We start from the raw sequence: 21,279 nt of genomic DNA on the forward strand, positions 1-21,279 counted from the left end.
CTCCTCCGTCAGCAATGAGCGGTGCCAATCTGTCATTGTGTAGCCTGCTCTCTAATTGGTGACGCTGCTGACAGAAGCCTCTGCTCCACCAATCAGCACAGTGCTCACTTTGTACTTCAAATGCTTGTCTCTCTCCCTCTCTGCCGACTGCTGTGCCCCCTACTCCCTCAAAGAAGCTGGATTTCCTAGCTAGTTTGGTGGGAAGCGTGGAAGGGGGTTGAAAAGCAATATTTTTTTTTCTCTGTCATCTATCTCTGCCGTAGTACCTGGATCGCCGGTGCCTAGTGGAAAATACGACCCTGTGTTCTCTAAGATCTCAACAACACTGTGTGTTTTAGAGGTAGAAAATTCTGTAGATTAAAAAAGGGGGCCAAGTTTGTTCTTCGGTTTCCTTTCATCAATTATTCCTAGGTTTACTGGGGGTTTTTTGTATTTAGAAATTAAACATGCAGAGATAAGACTGTGAGGGAAAAGTTCTGGAAGGTCTGTATCTGACATCGAGGTTTACATTTGTATCTTGTGATTTCAGGTAACAGTGCAGACCTTCGGCTCGTCAAAACATTTCTTGAGTTGGGATTACCAGGAGCCAATCTTGATTTCTTGATGTCTGAAAAAAATCAGGTAAGTGAATCTACAGAACATCAAAATAATTTCCAAAACTAGCACTCTTTACCCTAAAAAAATATATTATTAGAGAAAATGAGTAGATGCTGATTTATTAATGTCCCGCCCCCAAGGAACAACATACTGTCTAAAAAAAAATAATGTGAATTTAGCCTTCTGCCACAAAGCCTAATAGTTCTATACTTAAGGACCACGAAAAAGGCTTTACATTTATTATACTAGATGTAACTGAAAAGGTGAAACATGAGGGGTACTCTCACTAAGATTGGTTGCCAGGAAGAGCTGACAGAGGGAGCAAGGGAACCTTACATACAGATGTAGCCAGGTTTATCTTGACTGATAACTTGCTGCAGCGTGATATCACACAACAAAAGCCATTGAAAAAGTCAAGTTAAAGGTTTTTTTTGCCACATTGTATTCAATGCGTTGAGTCAAGATAAAGATGGCTACATCTGTAGGGACACAAATGTGTGTGCTATATATGATTGGTAGCTTATTGAGAGAGAATATGAAGGCAGGACAAGACTGGAGGAGACACGACTGAATTGTAATGCTCTCGGTTTATACCCAGAGAGACCCCCACTTTCTATCACTTTAGTTTGGGTCTTGGTACTCTTTGATACAAAGAGATTTTGGAGAATTATTTCTCTAGATAAATAGGTCAGAAGAACTAAGGAAAATAAGCTCTCACCCGAGCAAGCAGTTCCCAGTAATAATGGGTCAAAATGTGTAATTGGGCATCAATAGTGGTCAAGGTTGAGTCAGAATTGGAAGACAGAATCGTCCTCGAGCAAACGGGGGAAAAACTTTTTCCGTTAAAAATAGTAATAAAAAAATATTTTTTATTGCTGAAATCATGACGATCCATACAATAAAGACAACATATTATTCTTGTAGCACAGCGTGAGGCGTTCTTTTGTTTTTAATAGGGCAGATTTACAAAGACTCACGTTTCATACGGCAGCCTATGCTTTCTGCTACGCTGGAGTAAGTTGCGACAGATTAATAGGCAAATTCCTCTTCATGTATCTGTTGTATCTTTCTGCTGGCTGAGGTGTAACAATTGTAAATCGCACTGCCGGCCCCTCCCCCCCCCCTCCTAATCAGACATAAAATAGTGTACTCACTTCACCGCTCCCCCCCCCCCCCCCGAATCTTCTCAAACTCCCATGACGAAGTATACAAGGACCTGACGCCGAGCAGCATCAGGGCATTATATGTGACGTGGGCATGCAGCACGCAACGCTCAGCCCCAGGATAAGGACCTGTATGTGCTGTGGGAGCCTGAGTAGATCCAGGGGGAAAAAGTGGAGTTGTGAGTAATTTTTTTTTTTCATTTTTTTTCCTTTATTTTATTTTAATATGCGATCATGAGGGGGCGGTACATGGCTTCGCACGTGGCTTTCCGCTAACCCGTTGCACCCATGACCACCGACTTCAATCTATGCCAACTAGGAGCTGGTGTAGATTTCTACTGTCATTTCCGCCAGTTACTGCACCGATGCTGATATCAGCGTAAACGGCCCAAAAGTTGCAATTTTTTTATGATAATTTTTTAACGATGATTTGATCAATTCCCCCCCTATATGTAATTCAAAAGGGAGCCAAAAAACACTACAACTCATCCTACAAAAAACAAACCCTCATACGGCTATGTTCATGAGAAAATAAAAAAGTTATGGCTCTTAGGCTAGATTCACACGAGCCTATGAAACCTCGAACGTGAAAAACTGCAGTTTTTCACGTCCAAGGTGCATCCGTGCTGCATCCCCCATAGACTAGTCTATGGAGGGATGCGTGAAGTGAAAAAAAATAGGACATGTCCTATTTTTTAACGGACCCTTCACACAGTCTGTTGAATGAACGGCCGTGTGAACGGCCCTATTGAATTACATAGGTCTTTGTGATGGCCGTTGTTTTAACGGCCGTCACGCGGACGTATTACACGTTCGTGCGAATAAGGCCTTTAAATGTGGTGATGAAAAATCTAAAAAACTCTCGGCCCTGGAGGCCCGAAATAGGTCGGTCCTTAAGATCTTAAAATGAAATTAACAGACTAAATTATAATAAGAAATATGTAGAGGAATGTTCCGTCTTTTTCACATTCGCAGCCTGTATATGACATTTTTTCCGTTTCCTTTTTTTTTTAGAACGACACCTTTGCAGACTTTGATGCAATGACTGACAGGCTGATTGATGAAATTATTCAACATATTCAGTTGTATAACCTCTCGATTTCAAAAATAAGGTGAGGAAAGCCGTGCAGCATTACAAAGAGCAATTCAGAAATTTTCTGAATTTCCAATATCTGCTACTTGAAAATAAGTGGAAAACTCTGTTTTCTGCCGCAAACCATCTATGTTTATTATTAAACTCTAAGGCTATGTTCACACGCACAAGTAACTGCTGAAAATTACGGAGCTGTTTTCAAGGGGGAAAAAAAGCCTCTGATTTTCAGCTGTTTTTGAAGCAGAAAACGTTTTTTGAGGCTTTTTTTTTTTTTAGGCTTTTTTTGTAGCTGTTTTTCAACTGGACCTATAAAAAACAGCTCCAAAAACTAAACACCGTTTTTTCCATTGATTACAATGGGAAGCTGTTTGTCGGCTGATAACACTGGGTGTGAACATTCCCTAAGACTCTTGACAGATATAGGCTGAAATCACACATGCAGTTTTCGTGACAGTTTTTTATGTAAATTTTTTTGGGCAATGAAAGGAGTGGATAAAAAAAAAAAAAGTTTCCACTCCTGTGTTCGGTTTAAAAAACTTCTTGAAAAACTGCACGAAAACTGCAGCCACCCTAAGGAATTAACTTTTTTTTCCTTTATACCGATTGTAAAAAAAATTGTCCGCTGTATTGTATCAATGAAGATTAGATAAGCAGTTTTTCTGTACATCCTGTAAAACAAAAGTGCGGTGGAGAAAGACACTTCGATTGTACGCAGAGTTCAGACGCGACCACTCTCAGGGGGACTCCAGCGTGGTCGACCTCCCCAATCTCAGATAACTGCCCTGCCACACTATTAAGAATGTGTGAATTGTTCTGACTGTTGTACAGTACGGTGCCAGTCGGCAGAAATCACTTTGTGTCTGTCCTTGAGTTCCAGAACTAATTAACAGGTGGCCATATTGGAGACATACACTTCCTTCCTGTATTTCCTCCATCAACAAGTGCAGCAGGGTGTGTGCGCTTTACGGTAGCTGCAATAAATGGGAGATAATGGTTAGAGAAATGTCAAAGACTATTAGGCCCTGTTCACACAAAGTATTTTGCCGGCAGAAAATTTTGATCTGCCTGCACACCGTTTGACGCGTTTTTTTCCGGCGTTTTTCACCCACGGCCATTGAGCGCCACGGGGAAAAACGCCACGAAAAACTCTTTTTCTGCCTCCCATTGATGTAAATGGTAGTTCAGAGACGTAAACGCCCGAAGATAGGGCATGTCGCTTCTTTTTCCTGCGAGACAGTACAATAGAGATGTCATTAACTCTCCCACCCTCTAATGATAATGAGATGGCTCATTCTGTCCCAGTCTATACAGCAAAGCTGACAAGTGAGCTGCAGATAACTGGAAATGTCATCCTATTGTGTGTGCTCTAGTGGCCAGTGAAAAAATGTAATGTTTAATTAAAAAAATGTCATATGGATAGTTAATCCTGATTGAAATAATATGTAATTTGCGGATCATACATTCTATTTGAAGGGGTTGTCCAGTGAGATACAACTGATAGCCTATCCTCAGGATAGGCCATTGATATCTGATGGGTAGGGGTATGCCTTTTGGCAGCCCCGCCGATCAGCTGTTTGAAAGGGCTGCGGCGCTACAGTGAGCGATACTTCCCCTTGACTGCTCAAATTCTCGTAGCCCCAGGTCACTTGATTACTGCCTTCTCCCATTGACTTGAATAGGAGGACGCTGTAATACAATGAACCGCCGCTAAGAGTGTGACAGCGTTTTACAATGTAAAATTATTGATTTTTGCAGGACGGTTTGGGGTTCATATAATATATTGATTAACTTTTATTAATTTTATGATTTGGTTGAATGGAAATAAAACGGAAAAAAATATTATTCCACCATTGTTTTGAGGGATTTTTGTTACACCGTGATTCTGGGTTGTCTAAGGTAAATGGAGTAGGTTATACATGAAAATGCCACATTCTCCATTATGATGCAAGACTTCTACTTCAAAAAACATTGGACAATCCATGCACATGGCAACCTGTCAGGGACGCCAATGGGGGAAGCCCACTCCCTCTGTTATACTACTAAAGTTTCGCTACTGCTATTAACCATGGCATCTATGGGGTTAAACAAATGTTGAAATGGGATGTCAAATCTATATTACAGCTGACACCCGCTGGTCATGGTGTGGGCACAGCTCATTTGCCCTTTCCACCACTGCGCCATAATAATCCTGCGTGGTGCAGGACTTACCTGCTTCCCGCTATCACTAGCATTTCTGTACTTATGAGGTTTTTTTATTATTGTTTTTCTCTTTATAGTTTTATTGGACATTCTTTGGGAAATATCATCATCCGATCTGTTCTTACTCGTCCACGTTTTCGGTATTATCTCAACAAGTTGCATACGTTCCTCTCACTGTCCGGACCTCATCTTGGGACTCTTTATAGTAACAGCACCTTAGTTAGTACAGGTAAGATGGAGAGTGATATAGCAAATATTTTATTTTTATTGAATGAATTGCTTTGTACATAGACACATAAAAAAAAAAAGAAAATGTGTGGAAGGATAAATAAAAAACATATTTTTCATCAAAAACTTAAAAGAGAAGGATGAAAAAAGACAAATGAAAGAAAAAAAACTATTTGAAAAATAAATAATAAATAAATGAATAAATAATACATAAACAAATCTATTAACTAAGTCATTCACATCAATGTTTACATCATTACTGGATTGAATAGTAACAATGTGTTTATATGTGTGAACATTGATGTCCATAATTATTTGGAGGCACACAATGCGGCATATTTACTATTAAATGCTCCAGTGGTGCACCAGTATTGATTTTCTTTGCAAACTGAACCAAATTCTGTATTCGGCTTCGTTCACATCTGCGTCAGGGTTCCGATCTGACGTTCCGTTGGAGCTTCCCCTCAGAACGATACCCTGACTGAAACAGACAGAAACCATAGGTTTCCGTTTGCATCACCATTGATTTCAGTGCTGACGGATCCGGTGCAAATGGTTTTCGATTATGTCAATTGTGCAGGGGTTCCGTTGTGAACGTAACGTGACGTACCGCTGTAGCCATTTTTATCGTTACTTTTAACGCCATAAATAAACAGTGCCAAGAAACTTTGACTTTATCAATGACTTTTGTTGTGAGATATCACGCTGCTGCAAGTTATCAAAGTCAAGATAAAGATGGCTACATCTGTAGTTCGATGATCATTTTTGAGCGTAAATGTGGCGGCATTTTACTGTAAATAAGTCACACTCAATGCAACTATACAGCCCCTTCCCCTTTATTTTTACACTTTGGGGGTAAAAAGGGTTCAGTCTTAGTACATTTTGTGTTCAGCCTGAACGCCAGTCTTCCCGCTACAATTGTCAGAAACCTTGTAATTGATAAATATGCCTCAATGTCCCTGTGACAACACAGAACATGTATGAACAGTAAATGTTGTCATGAGGTCATTATAACAAAGCTTCAAACACTGATAACTTAGCATAGAAGTAAGACATTAAAGAATGTACAAGAAGTAAAAAACGCAAAGTCTATGGCTCAGATGGAAACTGACTAGCGCTGTGCTGGACTGTTTCTGCCAGGGCTATTGACTTTGAAAAAGTGGCACGGAGCATGCTCAAGGCCGTTCCATTCAACTTCTCCAGAGTGGTCTTGTGTCTGATGGACAGACCCCCACCGATCTGGTGGCCATTCTGGTGGTCAGACCCCCACCGATCTAGCAGTTACCACTTTCTGGTAGAAAGGTGATTAATTTGTTTTCACCGGAATTGGATAGACCATGTTTAAAGGCGTTTTCCCATGAAGGACATTAATGACATAGCCACAGGATATGTCATAAATGTCAGATAGATGTGGGTCCCACCTCTGGGATCCACACCTATCTCTGGATCGGGGCCCTGTAAACCCCATTCTAGCTTTTTGTGCTCACGCTGCCTCCTGGCCACTTCCTGATTACATGGTCGGGAGTTACGGAAACAGCTTAACTCGCGGAGTTACGCTGTTTCTGTAACTTCCATAGTAGTGAATGGCAGTTATGGAAGCAGTGTTGCACGCGAACTAGGCTGTTTCTGTAACTACCATTCATTTCTATGGGGCTTACGGAAACAGCGTAGCTCAGCGAGCTACGCTGTTTACTCCTTCATGGTCGGAAATCAGCCAGAACACACAGGTAGAACGGGGTTTAGGGGCCCCATTCTAGAGATAGGTGCGGGTCCCAGTGGTGGGACCCGCATCTCTGACATTTATGACATATCCTGTGGATACGTCATAAATGTCCCTCATCGGAAAACCCATTTAAGTCCAAGAGAAATCCTTCAATAAATAATTGGTATCTGAGCATGAGGGATCTCATGACTGCCTAATCAGGAGGACCTGTATAATTATTTAATAGTTAAAGGGATTGTCCCGTTTAGAAAACCCATTTTCATATAACCTTTTAGAAAATTCTGAGTTAATATATGTGGGTCCTCTATTCAGGATCCTCATTTATTCAGAGTGGAGAGCAGTTACAGAAAGCATTTCTCGCTCTGGAGGACCTGTCCTGTCCTGTCTTACATAGACAACAAATTAAAATGAATGGACACTGTGTAATGCCTCATTTCCCCTGTGGTGGTGCTGCAGGGAAATTGAACACTTACTGCCAGTTTCCCCCACAGATTACCGCTGATCGCTGGGGGGTCCCGGGAGTTGGACACTTTGTAATCAGCTTATTGTCACAGGAACCCTTCTAACAAGTAGGGATTGTCCAAAGTGGAGAACCACTTTCAATTTGGTTTTTGGTTAAATATGAAGAACATATGCCTGTATCATATATATCTTGTATGTCTTTCAGGTTTATGGCTTATGCAGAAATTAAAAAAGTCAGGTTCACTGCTGCAATTGACCTTCAGGGATAATGCTGATCTGCGGAAATCATTCCTCTATCAACTTAGCCAAAAACCTGGTATGTACTAGTTGTGTCAAATACATGTCATTGTACATTCAGTGTGACATGTCAGAAGTTTTGATTGGTGTGGGTCCGAGCATGGAGATCCCCACCGATCGCTAAAACAAAGCTGCTTGTGGGCGCTGAGCCGCTTCGTTTCTGTTCGGCTTTTTCTGCAAAGCCGATGTAGCGGTGTAGGGCCTTATAGACTTTCTATTGAGCCCGTACTCCGCTACATCGATTTCCGTTAAAAGACAAACCGAAGCTAAGTGTCTCAGCGCTCACACGAGCACTTCTCCCGCTTCATTTTAGCGATTGGTGGGGGTCTCAATGCTCAGACCCCCACCAATCAAAACTTCTGACATGTCACTATGACCTGTCTGAAATTTGTTGAACGTTTAGTTACCCTTTAAACCCAAGTGGCCCAGTAGCATTAGTCTGTCTCCGATCCCAGGTTAACACAAACCTTTTGGTGGGTAACCTCCCGATTATAGTCTACTGGCCAGCTTCTTTGTCTAAAGGTGCCATACACTTTAGATAGCTGTCAGCTATGTGCTTATTCGACTGACAACTATTCCTCTCGACCCCCATGCACACATGACCGCTTGATTCGGCCGAGCAGACATGTGTACTCAATAGGGAGTAGGGAATAAGTCGCTGCCCGAAACCTCTGAGGCTTTGGTCTACTTTCATTTATTGTGTTTGGGCATCTTAAAAATAACAAATTGGCTATATGGTACGGAAGATTACTTGATGGGGGTGACAATATTCAAAGTGCAACAGTGAATTCATTGCAGTTGGTTTCCTATTCTCCTATGTCACAATAGTGTCTAAAACTACGCTGATCAATTTCATCATTTATTATAGGGGTTGGAGCCCAACTATTCCTGATACAGAGCTCCACATTTCCAGTATAGCTATAGAGATAAATTATTAAATTTTTGCAGCTTGCAGTCACCACTAGGGGGAACTACTGTAACTATATTTATTTATACAACTACCGTTCACTCAATCAGATCTATGAAAGTCTCTATACAGTGTGCTCCCCTAGTGGTAGCTACAGAAAAAAGCTATGAAGTAGGAGAAGACTTCAGTGCCGGGTCCTCCTCTCACCCCATAGCAGTCATGTGGTCTGCTTCCATGGTAGGGGCGCCACTGCCGGTGAGTATTTATATTCCTGCAAAGTACGTGCAGGCACAATTTTATCTCTATGGTTATACATTGGACCTTGGACAGATCTGTATTAGAAAAATGAAGCTCTAACCCTATACAAAGATACTTAATAAAAATTCTACCATAACAAAGCTCATAAAATATTACCACCTATACTAAAACCATATAATCGTAAGCAGCTTATTATAAAAATAGATGCAGTTCCCATACAATACTAGAGGTAGTAGCCATGTGAGGGTATGTTCACACGCAGAGTCAAAAACATCTCAAGTAACGTTTGGGCACTTGTCTATGGTCCATGCTGGAATGATCTGCAGGCATATTAAAGAGCAAGGGACTCTCATGGCACATGAAGGCTTAGGGTATGTTCACACACAGAGTCAAAAACGTCTCAAACTACGGAGCTGTTTTCAAGAGAAAACAGCTCCTGATTTTCAGATGTTTTTTGTGCCACTTGCGTTTTTCGCAGCATTTCGCGAAAAAGAAGTGCAGGACACTTCTTGGGACGTTTTTGGAGCCGGTTTCCATAGACTCTAGTGAAAAAAGCTCAAAAAACGGCCGTAAAAAATGCTGCGAAAATCGCGAGTGGCACAAAAAACGTCTGAAAATCAGGAGCTGTTTTCTTTTGAAAACAGCTCCATAGTTTGAGACGTTTTTGACTCTGCGTGTGAACATACCCTAAGGCTATGTTCACACGGGGTATTTTGCCGAGTTTTATACGCGGAAACCGCGTCGCAAAACTCGGCAAAAACGGCCCGAGAACGCCTCCCATTGATTTCAATGGGAGGCGTCGGCGTCTTTTTCCCGGGAGCAGTAAAACTGCCTGGCGGGAAAAAGAAGCGACATGCCCTATCTTCGGGCGCTTCCGCCTCTGACCTCCCATTGACTTCAATGGGAGGCAGGAGAAAGCGTATTTCTCGCTGTTTTATGCCCGCGGCGCTCTATGGTCGCGGGCGAAAAACGGCGCGATAATTGCCGCGAAAATCGGCGTGCAGGGAGAGGAATATCTGCCTCAAAGTTCCAAACGGAATTTTGAGGCAGATATTCCTCCCCCAAAATACTCCGTGTGAACATACCCTAAGCCTTCATGTGCCATGAGAGTCCCTTGCTCTTTAATATGCCTGCAGATCATTCCAGCATGGACCATAGACAAGTGCCCAAACGTTACTTGAGACGTTTTCGACTCTGCGTGTGCACATACCCTAAGGGTATGTGCACACGACCTCTTTTCAGACGTAATGGAGCCGTTTTACGCCTCGAATTACGCCTGAAAATACGGCTCCAATACGTCGGCAAACATCTGCTCATTGCTTTCAATGGGTCTTACGGTGTTCTATGCAGACGAGCTGTCATTTTACGCGTCGCTGTCAAAAGAGGGCGCGTAAAATTATGCCCGCGGAAAAGAAGTGCATGTCACTTCTTGGGATGTAATTGGAGCCGTTTTTCATTGACTTCAATGAAAACCAGCTCTAATTACGTCCGTAAAAGACGCCGCGAAAAACGCGTGCACTTGTAAAAACGTCTGAAATTCAGGAGCTGTTTTCTCCTGAAAACAGCTCTGTAATTTCAGACGTATTTGGCGTTGTCGTGTGCACATACCCTTATAGTACCAGCCATAGTCTATATACAATACTATAAGCTGTAGTAAATATATAGATACAGAAAAAAAATTGCATTTAAAGTAGAACTCCAAATTTGAGCGTAATAACATTTTGTGAATGATATTAAAAAATATTTTTATGTTCTTTACTGTTATTAGGAAAAATGTGCAAAATTCCTCTCCTGTTTCATCACTTACCCCTTCCCCACATCCTTGTTGAAATAATACAAGATCATGTGACTTCTTTCTTATAGGCCTTCAATATTTTAAAAATGTTGTTTTGGTCGCCTCTCCGCAAGACCGGTATGTTCCGTTTCATTCTGCGAGAATTGAGATGTGTAAAAACGCCATCAAGGACAAACACACAGGTACGGGATAATAATGTGTCAAGTTGCAAAAAAAAAATAATTTATTTTTGAATTTAAAAAAAAAAATGATCTGGAATCGGAATAGAGTTCCAATTATAAAGTTGCTTTTCTGGCCGATGACTTTGCCTAATGATGGTTGCATTGCATTGGTTACCGTAAATTGTCCATCATTGACTCTGCAGAGAAGAGAGGCTAAAAATCCACTGAACCTGTGATTTTCTCCTGCCTTACCAGCTGAGAAATTAGCAAAAGCTCATTAAGCAAACTTAACCGACTGTGGTGGAAGTTGTAACTTAAAAGGGGTCAATTACCCGACTCGCTCATCCGGATCTGATTCCAACGAGTCATTAAGTAGCATAAAAAGAACGTAAAAGTGTAAACAGTGACAAAAGTTTTTTTGTTTTTTTTTCGTGAAAGGGGTTGACCCGCCAGGACAATTCCTGTCCATATACCTTATTATACCCCTTTACCGTATTTAACCCCTTAGTGACCAGCCTATTTTAGGCCTTAATGACCAAGCTATTTTTTTACGTTTTTCCATCGTCTCATTCCAAGAGCTATAACTTTTTTATTTTTCCACCAACTTAGCTGTTAAGGACTTGTTTTTTTTTTGCAGGACAAGTTGTATTTTTTTAATAGCACCATTTTGGGGTACATATAGTTTATTGATTAACTTTTATTAACTTTTTTTGGGGGGTAATGGAAAAAAAACTGAAATTTCGCCATTCTTTTTATCATCTTAGATTTACGCCGTTTACCGTGTGGTATAAATAACACAATAACTTTATTCAGCGGGTCTTTACGATTGCGGCGATACTAAATGTATCTAGTTTTCTTATGTTTTACTACTTTTACACAGTAAAAACCCTTTATTTTCAAAATTATTTGTTTTTGTGTCTCCATCTTTTAAGAGCCGTAATTTTTTTCTTTTTCTGCTGATGCAGCTGTAGGAGGACTTTTTTTTTTTGCAGGGAGACTTGTAGCTTTTATTTGTACCATTTTGGAGTGCATGCTACTTTTTAATCACTTTTTAATGACGGTCACAAAAACCAATCCAGATAGAAAGTTTTGTCATTATTTTATTTTTTACGGCGTTCAGTGTGCGGCTTAAATAATGTAACAGCTTTATAGTTGGGGTCGTTACGGACGCAGCGATACCAGATATGTGTGATGTTTTAATTTTTTATTATTTTTTCCATAATAAAGCATTTTGTAAAGGAAAAAGTGGGTTTTTCATTTGTTTTTATTTGGGATTTTTATTTATTTATTATTAACTTTATTAAACTTTTTTATAACTTTATTTTTAGTCCCACTAGGGGACTTCACTATGCGATCATCTGATCGCTTCTATAATACACTGCAATACTTCTGTCTGACAGGCATCTGTTAGGACATGCCTCTGGCATGGTCCAGCAGGCATCCACTACAGACAGACCTGGGAGCCTTTGATAGGCCCCCAGTTGCCATATGAGACATCAGCTCCCTGCGAAAAGCAATTGCATCGTTGGGGTGAGAGAGGGAGCTCGCTATTGAGCACCGCATCTAAGGGATTAAACGGGATTGATCGATCACGCCCGCTAGAGCAGGTGCCCGGCTGTTTTTAGACCGCTTGACACCCGCTCTAGCTGGCACGGGACAGCCCCACTGTGGCATGAGAACCCTTAACGGCCGCCATGAAAAGGCGTATTGACGGTCGTTAAGGGGTAAATTTAAAGGTCTTTAAGGAGTTGTGTAATGAAGACCACTCCTTTCCATGATGGTTGTTATACAAAGGGGCCAACATTTAGTACTAGTTTATGTCACCCTATCCTCAATCCCAGATAGCAGAAGGGCAGGAGGCCCAGCACTTACTGAAACTTGACCCTTCCTATCACTTGTAAGACAGTAGGATGATATTACTCTTAAGTAGATTCTTTCCCGCCTTGTTTGCTAATACTGTGATGTTTTTTTTTTTAATGTTGCTTATATCACGCTAACATATTCCACAGTGCCGGTCACTAGTTGTCATCACTCACCATCCCCAGTAGGGCTCACAATCTTGATTCCCTATCTGTACGTATATGGAGTGTGGGAGGAAACCGGAGAACCCGGAGAAGTACATACAAACCCAATGCAGATAATGTCCTTGTGTGACAAGGCAACAACGCTAACTACTGAGCCCCGGGGTGTTCCTATGGAAATGGTGATCCTTTTGCAGGCCCATACCCCCAGTTTTATTGGTGGATGTAATATACTTCTTTTTGGGTTTTCCTTTTACGACGGATAATCAGGGCCATCATTATTCTTCATCCTGTACGCCCTTTGTTTTGTGTAAATGGGTACAGTTGCATAAAAAAAAAAAAAATCGAAAAACAAACATATCAAGCTGAACATTTCAAAAATACTCTCTAGACAGATTGGATCCAATGAAGATTGTGGATACGTTGATATATATATATACAGGGTATGACTAGTGTTCCAGATGGTGGCACTTTATAAGAATTGCAAAAACAGAGGCCTTGCCCCAAGATGTTGTAATCTAAAGCAAAACATTCAAAGAAATTCGATGAACCCTTAAGCCTTCATGTGCCATCAGAGTCCCTTGCTCTTAAGTTCTCCACGCATGAAGGCATTTAATATGCCTGCAGATTATTCCAGCATGGACCATAGACAAGTGCCCAAACGTTACTTGACCTACACCAGCTGGCTACACAGGCTGAGGCTTTGCCCTGGTCCATGCCAATAGGCAGATAAACTGTGTTAGACACTCCAATACCTACAGGGCCAATGCGTTTGCCTTATTTCCCTAGTGGGTCATACATTTGATCGGATAGAAATTCAGAAGTGTGTGTCTTCCAAATAGAAAACACCATCAAATTATTTTTTTTATTCCAGGCCCTATCTACACTGAAATGATCAACAATCTTCTCCAGCCAGTGATGGAGTCCAAAGACTGCACTTTAATTCGACATGACGTGTTTCACGCCCTCCCAAATACAGCGAATACCCTCATTGGAAGAGCCGCTCACATAGCTGTGCTTGATTCAGAGCTCTTTCTTGAAAAATTTTTCCTCGTTGCAGGTCTCGGCTACTTTAAATAACTCCTTATTCTAACGTACAGGCTGCTCGAGAGAATCAACTTTTAATATTCGTAAAACCAAAAGTTTTTGGGGAAAGCTTGTGACAGAAAATCTTGAAAATTGCCTTTTTCTCCTCCGTTTCGTTTGCTGTTCTTCTTCTTCTGGAAAACCCTAAGTAGCATTATTCGATATTTACACTATGTGATATGACTATTGAGAATGTTTTTATTATACTTAATGAATTTATCAAGTAGAGCCAACACTGAGGTTTCAAGTTTCAACTTTTTGGAGGACATAGAGGTCTGGCCCAAAAACTAGGCCTGCTGTGACATGAAGCCTATTGTGTCTTACAGCGTCAGTATACCTTTCTCGGATAAAGTACATCACCGATACCGCTCACAATCCGGCCACGAAGGCTCAATCAATGGATCTTCTTCCCCTTCTGTCATTAATGCCAACCAGAAGACTATTCCATCAGTTATGTGTGGTTCATCCAATAAATATTGTCTTCTGATCCATGGTATGTGCAGGAATTTATTAAAAATCCAAGGTAATGTATATGCAGAACATAAAGTATGGAGGTGTTGATGTTATTGGGGGTTTAGTAGTGACCCAACCTTGCAAATTGATGAATTTGATGTTTGAGGAGATGTTTTATAAATGTGATATTACTTGACCTTCAACCTTCAATGATAAGCTCGACATACTAGTCATAAAATTAAAATGCAAACCTCAATCATACTGTATAATTTAGCAGAAAAATATAGAAAATAATTAGCAAAAAATTCATATTTATTAAATATTTATTTTTCCGATTTTTAAAAAAAATTGTCCATTTATAATTTTTTTTCAAAAGTAGAAATGTAAAACTATTATTTCCAAAAAGAATAAATTAGTACGATTTTTTTATCTAAGTGTTTAGCATTTAGTGAATTTAGCACTTTACGTCATGCTGTAACATATTCATAATGACTTCATGTAGAAAAAGAATGTTGTAAAGACGAGGTTTAAGAAAATTTGGAAAAAATTTCTAGCTGTCTAGAAAATACTTGATATGTGGTATTTAAAAAAAAAACAACAAAATAGTATTTTTATGTTCGATTTATGTTGATACGTTGCGCGAGCTCTTTTTCTATTATTTGACATGATTTCTTTTTTTATACCCGATTTTGTTGCTACTCCTGTAGAATTACATTTACATGAGGTCAACTTCATCTGATAAGGTGAATGACAGAATGAACATGTCACCAAGGCTGGATTAAGGTTTGAGGAGGTCCCTTGACAAAAAAATATGGTGCGGGCCCCCATTATACCTCTGGTACCTGATCCCCTATAGCAACTACATGGGCGGACATGGTCCTTTCCACTGAAGCCTATTGGAGTTATGAAAAAAGTTCATTGGAGAGAACCAAAAGCATGAGTGGCCACCTCTCCACCATTTCTTTCCGGCGGTCTACAAGGTCTAGAGCGGGTCAGGGAGCCAATATCTCCCTTTCACCCACTCGATAATCTCGTTCTCCTAATCCGGCTGTGAATCCAGAACAGGTGTGGGCAGGGAGGGAAGGGTGGTGAATACCCACTGGTCTCTAAGGTGGGGGACACTTCAGCCCCACTTTTTTTTAAATCTTTTTAATATACAGATGTAGCCATTTTTATCTTGACTTTTACACATTACAGTGTCAAGAAACTTTAACTTGACTTTTCAATGGCTTTTGTTGTGTGGTATCACGCTGCAGCAAGTCATCAGAGTCACGATAAACTTGGCTACATCTGTACCTTGTATTACAGCCTTTAACTTATTTTTTTGTCGTGTCCATGGGACTGATGTTTGTTTGGGCTGTGTTCACACATGCTGTTTTTTCCCCCGATTTTGCCGCTGAATGTTAAGTATTTTTGTAAAAATGACTGAAAAAGGCTTTCCTATAAAAAAAAATTGGAAACTGCAGCAAATGCATGTGCGAACACAACCTTCGGGGATCTAGTATTTACACATGGCAGATTTATTGCTGAATTTCTGCGACTGACCCATACAACTAAATAAGGCCTAGAAAAAAAACATACACACGTTGAGACAACTCCATTTAGATGAATGGATCTGATTTTCAGAAATTTCTGCAACAAATCTGCTGCATGTGAATATATCCTTATAGATGCCAGTAAACCTATTGAAGCCGAATGTAGACGGTTTGTCTGGTTTTTGTAGTGTAATTATTATTTTTTTAGATATAAAAATGATAGGAAAATACACATTTATATAAGTTTGACAAAAAAAACTGCACAAAAATACATCAAAAGCCACATGTGTGAACTCTAATAGGGTAATAAAATATTTGACATTATAAATTCTGTAATTATTTTCAATAATTTTGGAAGCTGCATTATTGAATTATTAAGAGTACGACAGCCTGCCATACAAAAACAGGAAAAATCAGGTAATGATTTGTAATCCAGCAACATTCTGTCTTAGGGCCTGTTCACATCACCGTTCCTTTCCGCTGAGGGGTTCCGTCGGAGGTTTCCATCGGGTTAACCCCCCAACGGAAAGGCAAACGGAAACCTTAGCTTCCGTTTCCCTCACCATTGACCTCGATGGTGATGGAAATCTAGCCAATGTTTGTCACCGTTGTGAAAGGTTTCCGATGTTCTTGATGGAACCAATAGCGCAATCGACCATTAGCTAAGTTTCCGTCACCCTTGAGTTTAATGGTGAGGGAAATGGAAGCTAAGGTTTCCGTTTGCCTTTCCGTTGAGGGGTTACCCCGATGGAAGCATCCGATGGAACCCCTCACCGGAAAGGAACGGTGAATTGAACACAGCCTGAAAGGGATTGTCTCATAAAGAAAAACACTTTTCAAAAAAGCGCTGGTGTAGGCAGTACCACTGTATGTTATATCTATAGTTAATAGTATTTTACTCCTCTTATCTTTTTTTTTCAGTTTTTAGATGTTATAAATATCTGTTAAAAAATCCATCTTTGTTGATGTAGTCCTGTACTTTTCTAAAACACTGCCTCAGGCCTTATACACATGACCATATTATGGATCCGTAATGCTCGGAGTTGTACACAGCCATAATATGGCACCTATAAAAAAAAGTCTATGGTACCCTAATTTTTGTTCCATATGCCTCTGACGTCATACAAAGGCATACAGAGGTTTATTGTCGGATTCGTACACAAAAAAATTATTCCTTGCTCCATCGGATGTAGCATTGCGTAATATGGTGTCAAACGGAGGTTTTTCGCCTCGACGGACATTTATGAAATATAGACTGGATTTTCATAGGCCTCAAAGATACGGCAGAGCACAAAGCCCATATGGTTCCAAATTACAGAGCGGTAGGCGCACCATGTGCCAGCCTATGGTGCCTCTGTACGGCCCCATATTATAATGATATTTCCGAAACGGGGCTTCTGATGGAGCATGCCCTGATTGTTTTACTGTCAGATTAGTTCGGAATCCAACAGAAAAAAAACATTTACCTCTATGGACCCATCGTCTTCTAAGGCCTCATGCACCCGACCGTAGCCATATGCACAGCCGTGATTTTCGGGTCGGCCGGCAGCGGAGTGTCACCCGCGAGCTGCCCGCAAATCGCGGGCCGTGCTCATGGCCGCAGCCATTATTTTCAATGAGCCTGGACTGCAGAACACGGACGTAATAAGGCCTGCCCGTTCGTTCTGCGGTCCGGGCTCCTGGGCCATGCACGGACAGTGGAAACCACAGTTGTGTGTATGGCCCCATAGAAATGAATGGGGCCGCAATTCTCCCGTGGATTTTCAGGGGAGTTGCGGAATTGCAGCCACAAAAGCACGTTCGTGTGCATGGGGCCTAAGGGTTTATGGCTGCGTTCAGAATGAAGGGGCAGTAGTACTTGGAAAAGCGTTCATTGAAGATTTCATGTCTAACACCATGCCGGTTTGGAAAAAACATTCATTTCATTGATACTTTTTTATTTTTAAAGACTTATCTTTCTTTTTTTTTTTTTTTATAAATTAGTAGTTTACTAATAAGTGAAATGTAAAAATAAACTTCATCCAATAATATCCTAAATTCTAGCTCATCCATAAATTGAGCACCTTTTTCCCTATTTTTAAATACATTTTTTGAACAGTTTGATCTTATTCTTTCGACATAGTCACTTGTTTTATTTTTAATTTCCATTTTTCATAAATGGTATTGAAAGAGAAAATTGCAAAAAATATTTTTATACAAATATTTTCAAAAAATTTCATCGTATTGTATTTTTATTTATTCAAAAACATTTTCACCCGGGTACATTTTGTGAGGATTTGGATCCACCGGATACGTTAATTTCATGACCAATCTGCCGTGACATTTTTAATAATTATTATTTTTATTATTATATATATTTTTGGCATAAATAAAACATGAAATACACACATGGCATATAGTCATTTTTATGGTGTAAATAATCAGAATGCCATAAGCTATAAAAGATATTTTTTTTTATAGTATATCCTGTAGGTTACTAAAATCCTGTTGAATATTTCAGCAATAACTGTTCAAAATGGTGTAAAAAAAATTAATGAAAATAAAATAATGTGTCATATACTCTCTGTTTTATAAAGCGGTTGCTGTCTATTGTATATAATGTACAGATGGTCTGTATATTGTTTCCTCGTCTCTACTCTTGTATAGGATAAGAGAATATTCTAAATGACTACATTAATACTATACAATTGATGTGATGTAAATTTTTTTCTGAGGTCGGGGTACAAATTGTAAATTAAATTTAAAATTGAATTTTTTGCTTCGATATCAACCTTCTACTATATTTATATATTTAAAATCGCTATCTATTTAAATTGTTGTTATTATTATTATTATTATTATTATTATTATGTCTCTCTCTATTTTTCATTTTCCGGCTCAATTAAAAAAAATATTTAAAAAAATAAATATATATATATACACACACACACACACACACACACACACACACACACACACACACACACACACACACACACACACACACTGCATTCGGAAAGTCTTCAAACCCTTTTAATTTTTTCACATTTTGTTATGTTGAGGCCTTGTGCTAAAATAAAAATTCAAGTTTTTGCCCATCATTCTGCACTCAATACCCCATAACGACAAAGTGATAACAGAATTTTAGTTCTTTGCTAATTTATTGCAAAGGAAAAACTAAAATCTTGCATTGACATACGTATTCAGACTCTTAATTACTCAGGACTTAGTTGAAGCCCCTTTGCCAGTGATAACAGCCTCGAGTCTTCTTGGGTTTGATGACACAAGGTTTACACACCAGGATTTGGGGATTTTCTGCCGTTCTTCTCTGCAGATCCTCTCTGTCAGGTTGGATGGTGACGTTGGGGGACGGACATTTTCAGGTCTCTCCAGAGATGTTCAATAGGGTTCAGGTCTGTGCTCTGGCCGGGCCACTCAAGGACATTCACAGAGTTGTCCCCCCGCCTCTCCTGTGTTGTCCCCCCGCCACTCCTATGTTGTCACCCCGCCTCTCCCGTGTGGTCTTGGCTGTGTGATTAGGGTCATTGTCTTGTTGGAAGGTGAATCTTCGGCCCAGTCTGAGGACCAGAGATGTCTGGATCAGGTTTTCATTAAGAATATCTCTGTACTTTGCTCCGTTCATCTTTCCCTAAACCCTAACCAGTCTCCCTGTTCCAGCCACTGAAAAACACCCCCACAGCATGATGCCCCCACCACCATGCTTCACTGTAGGGATGGTATTGGGCAGGTGATGAGCAGTGGCTGGTTTATTCTAGACATGACGCTTAGAATTGAGGCCAAAAAGTTCATTCTTGGTTTCATCAGACCACAGAATCTTGTTTCTCGCAGTCTGGGAGTCCTTTAGGGTATGTTCACACGTAGTCAACCAAAACGTCTGAAAATCCAGAGCTGTTTTCAAGGGAAAACAGACCCTGCTTTTCAGACTTTTTTTTACCAACTCGCATTTTTCGCGGCGTTTTCGCGGCGTTTTCGCGCCGTTTTTTACGTCCGTTTTTGGAGCTGTTTTCATTGGAGTCTATGAGAAAACAGCTCCAAAAACGTCCAAAGAAGTGTCCTGCACTTCTTTTGACGAGGCTGTATTTTTACGCGTCGTCGTTTGACAGCTGTCAAACGACGACGCGTAAATAACAGGTCGTCTGCACAGTACGTCGGCAAACCCATTCAAATGAATGGGCAGATGTTTGCCGACGTATTGGAGCCGTATTTTCAGACGTAAAACGAGGCATAATACGCCTCGTATACGTCAGAAATTTGGCCGTGTGAACATACCCTTAAAGGGGTTTTCCCATAAGGGACAATTATGACGTATCCACAGGATATCCTCAGAAAAAGCATGGTTGAACAGCAGCACACGTCTCCCAAGTTTCAATCAATATCTTTTATATTGGTCAAACATCCAGTAAAAAATGGCAAAGTTTCGACCCGTGACAAGTGGAGGGTCTTTCTCAAACCTGGGTTTGTCTGATTTTACAGCGTGACACCGCTCCTGATATCGGGATTTGTGCTGCTTCAAATATTTAACTTTTTGGATTATATCCACAGGATATGTCATAACTGTCAGATTCTGGTCCCACCTTTGGGACCCTCACCTATATCTTTAGAACGGGGCCCATAAACCCCGTTTTAGCTTTTTGTGCTGTCACTGACTCTCGGCTACTTCCTTATTACATGGTCGGGAATTACGGAAACAGTGTAACTCGCTGAGCTACGCTGTTTCCATAACTCCCATAGAAATGAATAGTAGTTACGGAAACAGCGTAGCTCACATGCTACGCTGCTTCCGTAAATGTCATTCACTACTATTGGAGTTACGGAAACAGCGTAGCTCAGCGCTGTTTACGTAACTCTTGAGCATGTAATCAGGAAGGAAGTGTCCGGGAGTCAGTGTGAGCACAAAAAGCTAAAACAGGGTTTAGGGGCCCCGTTCTAGAGATAGGTGCGGGTTCCAGAGGTGGGACCTGCATCTATCTGACATTTATGACATATCCTGTGGATATCCAAAAAATAAAATAGAGTTAGGCTTGAGAAAGACCCTCCACTTGTCACGGGTCGAAACGTTGCCATTTTTTACTGGATGTTTGACCAATAAATGAACATATTGATTGAAATTTGGGAGACGTGTGCTGCTGTTCAACCATGCTTTTTCTGAGGATATCCTGTGGATATGTCATAAATCATAAATCCCCTTTAAGTGTTTTGTTTTTTTTGCAAACTCCAGACGGGCTTTCGTATTCTTTTTACTGAGGACACGCTTCTTTCTGGCCACTCTGCCATAAAGACCAGATTGGTGAAGTGCTGAAT

General features: G+C 40.4%; 1 protein-coding gene across 1 annotated transcript in view; it reads left to right on the forward strand.

Annotated features, from left to right (window-relative positions):
- Nucleotides 1-14,736, forward strand: part of FAM135B (family with sequence similarity 135 member B) — a 173,345-nt gene extending 158,609 nt beyond the window's left edge. Inside the window, exons 15-20 of the mRNA XM_075825702.1 lie at nucleotides 530-621; nucleotides 2,775-2,872; nucleotides 5,130-5,281; nucleotides 7,671-7,781; nucleotides 10,791-10,904; nucleotides 13,779-14,736. Of these exons, the coding sequence (XP_075681817.1) occupies nucleotides 530-621; nucleotides 2,775-2,872; nucleotides 5,130-5,281; nucleotides 7,671-7,781; nucleotides 10,791-10,904; nucleotides 13,779-13,984 (773 nt within the window). The 3' untranslated portion in view covers nucleotides 13,985-14,736. The remainder of the gene's footprint in view (nucleotides 1-529; nucleotides 622-2,774; nucleotides 2,873-5,129; nucleotides 5,282-7,670; nucleotides 7,782-10,790; nucleotides 10,905-13,778) is intronic.
- Nucleotides 14,737-21,279: the final 6,543 nt, after the last annotated feature.

Source organism: Rhinoderma darwinii, chromosome 5 (genome assembly GCF_050947455.1).
Source record: "Rhinoderma darwinii isolate aRhiDar2 chromosome 5, aRhiDar2.hap1, whole genome shotgun sequence".
Taxonomy (NCBI): Eukaryota; Metazoa; Chordata; class Amphibia; order Anura; family Rhinodermatidae; genus Rhinoderma; species Rhinoderma darwinii.